Below are 5858 nucleotides of genomic sequence, written 5' to 3' on the forward strand. Positions count from 1 at the left end.
TATCTCAGCTGTCTGCCTCAGTTTCCAGCCCCAATCTACCTGAAGTAAACTGAAGCCTCAGTTCCTCAGCCAGCTTCTCTCTAGTCCACCGGTTCTCATCCCGGATCTGGCAGCTTTCACTTCCTACACTTTATCTCTCTCTTTCACACCTGAACCTTCCCCCAAGTATCCCAGGTACCCCAAGCACACACACACACACTGTACCATCCAAGTTAGGAGCTTACCTGTGTGTATGTGTAGGTGGGTTTTGTGTGTGTGAACTGGTGTGTGTGTGTGTGTGTATGTATATATGATATACAAATTAGTGATGTGTGTCTAACTTTTGGGGTGTATAGTGTATGTGCTTGAATTGGTGCTAGGTATACATGTGCCTAGGCTGGTTTGGATGTGTATGTGCCTGAGCTGGTGGTGTGTGTATGTGTGTGTGTGTGTGTGTGTGCCTAATTGATTTGTGTGTTTGTATATGTGCAATTGTGTTACACCCTCCTGTCTAACAGCGCAATATTGAGATCCTGAGAGTTGGCCTGACCCCACAGGGCAACACCATATTTTCTCACATACAGCACCCTCACCCAAAATAACATACACCCGGTTTTGAAAGGCTGAATGTATGAAACAAGATTTTTTTTCTGGAGTCATGGCTTACTGTGTGATGTAAATTAAGTCTTCCTGGAAACAGAGTACCCAGGAAATGTGGCATCCCAGGAGACAGTCTGGGTGAGGTTGCAGGCAGTGGGAACTTCCTGGTGTGGCTTTTTTAGAACTATTTAAATGAAATAGAAGTGAAGAAATACACCTGGAAAATATAACAGTAAAAGCTTTTAAATGTTACTTCTGCATTGTAACTCTTTTCAACTTCAAAGCACATTGTGAACATTAACTAACAAATTAGTTTCTTGCCCCTTCATGGCACAGTTATTACTAAGAATAATTTCTTTTGTAAAAAAAGGCTTATCTTTGCTTTTTAAAAAAGGAACCTTAATTTTGGATGCAAATCTTATTCTGTATAAGAAAACACCCGCTTATTTCTTACTATGGCTTATAAAGAATCCATAAATGTAGGAAAGAACTGTATCAAACTCTTCAGTGTTTAATTATCACAGTATTTCCTATTTTTAAATAGCCTTTTAATAGCTATAGATTTGGGGCCATGTAAAGGGTCTTGCTTTTTAATTTTTTTAAAGTGTTTGATAAGTAAGTATGACATTTAGCATCTTCCTTTGTATATAATAATAGATTTTTATATATTCTACATCCTGATTCTTAGTCATATTTTCTTTGTTATGAAAGAACCTTACCAAATTTTCAAGTGCTTTCAGAAGTTTCCAAGTTTGTCAAAAAAAACAAGTAATTTAAATATTTATTGAGGGCAGAGAGAACCTAGTTAAGAACTCCTTAAATGAGGAATAATATGGATAATTGCAGGATTTTTTAAAGATAAAGGATTGGTACCTAGAGGCCATGTCTACATGTGCAGTCATTTTAGTACTTGCATAATCAAGTACTAAATGACTGTGCAGTAACTGGTGTTACTGTGCAGTACTGTCACTGCATGGTTATTTTCATGCAGTACTGTAAAGTAGTTACTGTGAAGTACCTTGTTACTACTGCTCAGTAGCATCACATCACAGTTAGTGCCTGCCAACGGTACTGCACAGTAGCTTCTCATGTAGAGAGGCACCCAGAATAGACACCAACCTTGTGCAATTATCAGAACTTGGACATTGTTGGTGTTTCCATTACAAAATAGCTGTTCAGTCTATGGATGCTGAACATGTATCAAAATTGTTCCATTTGACTTGCTGAAACAGATTGGATTTTGTTCCCATCTCTGCCTGTGTGAAGCCTTTACCTAGTTACATAGGACCTGATTTTTCAGAGGTATTGATTACTTTCAACTGTTGACATCTGTTGGAATGATAAGGTCCAAATCCAACTCCCTTTTTGGTGTGTAAGTAGCACTTATGCAGCAACTTTAGCCGTATAAGTGGCATTGCAGGCTGCTTGTATAGATTTTGGATCCTTTTCCCCTGTGAATAGTTTGTAAGTCATAGGAAAGGGAGGATCCTCCTACCTTTTAAACCAGTGTCCTAGTGGTTAGGGCACTTGTGATTTAGTGTTTAGAGACGTAGGTTCTTGAGCCCCCCTTCTCTAGAACCTATAGTTTCCATTTCCTAGCAAAATGGCCTGACCATCAGGATGTGGGCCCAGCAAGGCTAAAGATGGCCTCCATGTCTCCTGTTGAAAATGACGTGCTGGGTGACCAAGGGGGAAGCCTATGTGTGGTCAGAAGGAAAAGCAAGTCAGAGGGAGCCTGGCTTTGTGGCTGAGGAAGACAAGAGACCCAGGCTCTGGTCGCTGCTCGTGTGCCCATGATTGTCTTTCCATTTCATCCAATGGCCTATTAAATGAAAATGCAGAAACACTTCTGGGGATAAGAGCTCCCCTGCCTCTTAGTCCAGACTTAATTACATGTCTTTTCATGGGCAGTAGGCTCTAAAATCATAGTAAATGTCCCAAAATGCCACGTTAATGGGTAGCTTTAGCTGTGTAAGTTCATCTGGAGTTGAATGTAAGTGCTCAGCACCCTCAAAAAAAATTAGTTCCTAGGTGACTGTCTGGAAAGTCAGAAAATCTTTGTCAGTTTAACTGTGCTTCTGTGCCATCGGGGACAGTGGGAACTTAGTGTTGTAAATTACATTGAAATCTCTTGTATAGTGAATGCATGTTGTTGATTTGTAGTATTACTAAATTTGAAGTGGTTTTATTCATGAATGGTTCAGAAAGCTTCTTGACTGAATGAACTGTGTGCAGCTTCTTTGATCATTAGTTTGTCTTGGGTTAACAGTTGTGGCCAGTCCTCCTTCCGGGGGGGAGCCAATTGCAAAACTCCAGCTGCCTTGAATGACTTGAATGAAAAACTTCCTAGTCTTTCATTTAGTAAAGAAATGTTGCATTCTGGGGATGTTTCTTTCAATTGTAACAAAGCTTGTCCCTGCCTTTGTTGTTTTAAGTGTCCATTGTATTTGTTCCAAATAACTCTGTTTCTAAGTTGAATTTATTTCTCTGCCAGTTTAGTTTAATGTGAAAATGCTTTCATCAGATTTGTGTTTAATATTGCCTTTCTGCCAGGCCAAATAACAAATAACAAAATATTGTTGATCGATGTATGATTTAAAATGGTCTGTTTTTCCCCCTTCAACAGGACAACTGAGTAAAAGAAAAGGAAGGAAAATGAAATGCCTGTTCTTAATAGCCGTCATTCAGCTGTTACTGCAATGCACTGGGAAACCATTGAGTGGAGATGACAGCTACCAAAAAATATCTGAAGATGTTAAAAGGGAAATAGCTGGTTATTCTGATATTGCTAAGGCTATTATTAACCTTGCTGTTTATGGCAACGCCAAGAACAGATCTTATGAAAGACTGGCACTTTTTGCTGATACTGTAGGACCCAGACTCAGTGGCTCCAAAAATCTAGACGTTGCCATTGAATACATGTTCAGTGCTCTGCAGGAGGAAGGGCTGGAAAATGTGCACCTGGAGCCTGTAAAAGTACCTCATTGGGAACGGGGAGAAGAGTTTGCTCTGATGTTGGCACCAAGGAGCCATAGCATTTCTATTTTAGGACTTGGAAGCAGTGTTCCAACTCCTCCAGAAGGTAAGTTTTCACTTCCTTTGGAATTAAGTATCAATTACATTTAAAACCCAACGTTTATGATGGCACTAACAAGATCCCTGTAATAATGGAAGTAGACGAACTAGTGCTCTCCTCCTGCTATAAAAATGCTGCAAGCCAGAGATTATTATCTTGTGTAACTTTGGGTAATATGTTCCTTCAGGAACAGGCACTACTTTCAACCAAAGCTGACAAAGCTCCTCAAGTTTTGTCATGGATTTTTTTTTAATTTATTCTTTCTGCATTGAAATTATAGACTGTTCTCAGAAGAGCCCACTGCTAAGAATCTCCTTCCATACCTCTTAGCATGAATCTCTGCCAGGATTACAATTTAAAGGCCAAATAACAATGTATCTCAGTGACTATGCTCTGCTTCTGGTAATTTAGAGCTGTTTCACTTTCCTCAGGTCAGTTCACCAGTGCTGCCTGAAAACTGGTACAGTTTTGTTAGCTCAGTTTCTGATTCAGACAAATGGGAGTGGGCAGAACTGTCTGGGAACTCCTCCTATATACAAATATTGTGCATTCCTGGTATAGTCTTATTTCCATAGGACTATACTACTATTTAGTATTATCACCTGATAAAACCGTTATGAAGTCTGATCAGAACGTTTTAATGACAGTTAATTTTTATTCCTTAAACTTTTAAACTCTTCCGGCTCAGAGCGGTCTCTCTGGGCCTGGAAAACACCTTGCATATGGTAGGCATTATTGAAATACATGAAGATAGTATGTAAAAGCTGTCTAATTATGTGTGGAAAGTGTCTCAAAACTCAACAATCAAGAAAAAGGAAATCTAAAATGTAAACAGTGATTTTATGGTTTGCTACTACTCATATCAACTTGTGAAATATGTTTTGGGGGATATTAAGGTAAAGGTGTTCCTAAAATGAGAAATAATAAAGAACTGATGCTATCAATGCCTCTTGAGAAGGTTCAGCCCGTGGGAAGAAAAATTAATAGTGTAGATTAATCCCATCTAGCAGTGTTTTTCTTCATTCCTCTTCCTATCCAAGCTGCCTATAAAGAAAACCAAACTGAAAACAGTGTCCTCCATCTCAAGCAATTCCAATTGAATGGAGAGAACCTGCAACTAATTAGTTTTTCTGGTGAGCGTTTCCAGCAAGAAAACTAGTTTATATGCAGTTTTCCTCCTTCAGTTCATTACCTATTTGTGTTTGACTTGTCCCTCTCCTTTGGCTTCTTTGAGAGAGAGTAATTTTATATCTCAAAATGGGCTCAAACTTTAATCCAGTTCTTGTGCTTCTCTTGGTAGCATCTAAATTACATTTACAGCAGAATGGCCTGACTACTGCTTGTGATCATATTTATGATGATATCCTCTTTCCTCCGTAGGTAACACTGTACCGACAGTGACTTGAGGATTAGATGACAGCTTATTCTTTACCTTCTCCTATCTTGCCTTCTCCTTCTGATGCTCATGTACTGGTCTTCTTAATACTCTACTTTTGTGTTGGTAGAAAAGGAAGGGAAACAATCATATATATTAGAGTGCAGTTTCTGCCACCCAATATAAAAAAGTGGTTAAATATATACTTCTACTATATCCCTTTTTATTGCCTCCTCTTGTTAAGACTTAACCTTCTATTATCTCCCCAAATCTTCACTCTGTCTGGGTCATGACAGATTTTCATAGTGGGGAAGATATGCACAGAATTGGTAGCCATGATAGTCCAAGAATTATGTAAGTGGCAAGGATTTTTTGGGTGATATTTTATTGGACAAACTGCCTGGTTGGAATAAAGTTGTCCGAGGTTTCAAATACTGTATAAGGCATTCTTCATGAATATGGCTGATATGAAAATGCTTGTTTTGTCTCAAACCTAAACCTGAAAATGCATTCTTGAATGTTTTCAAAGCTGGAAGCTTATCACTTCTGACTCTTGAGTAGTTTACTTCCCAGATCTGCTTCTCTGGCCTCAGACAGTGCTGTTCCCATGTCCTAATCCCAAGGAAAGGGGGACTAAGCTATTGTAAACCACTTGCAAAATATTCAAAGAATTCTGTAAAATATTCAGATGATTCCCCTCAACAGTTGTTAGCATTATTGATTTATTTCAGTTTATCTAAGAACTTGTGGGAAAGAGTGATTCATCCTGTTCCCAAAATAATGTCAATAAAAGTCCCTGGAAAAAAAAGACTCCACTCCTCCCCCCCC

At 38.9% G+C, this 5858-nt stretch overlaps 1 protein-coding gene across 1 annotated transcript in view; it reads left to right on the top strand.

Moving 5' to 3' along the window:
• The window catches only part of CPQ (carboxypeptidase Q), a 394576-nt gene that overhangs the window by 42339 nt on the left and 346379 nt on the right, over positions 1–5858 (top strand). Inside the window, exon 3 of the mRNA XM_019527970.1 lies at positions 3206–3661. Within this exon, the coding sequence (XP_019383515.1) occupies positions 3206–3661 (456 nt within the window). The remainder of the gene's footprint in view (positions 1–3205; positions 3662–5858) is intronic.

Source organism: Gavialis gangeticus, unplaced genomic scaffold (genome assembly GCF_001723915.1).
Source record: "Gavialis gangeticus isolate Ggan-Ray unplaced genomic scaffold, GavGan_comp1, whole genome shotgun sequence".
NCBI classification, from domain to species: Eukaryota; Metazoa; Chordata; order Crocodylia; family Gavialidae; genus Gavialis; species Gavialis gangeticus.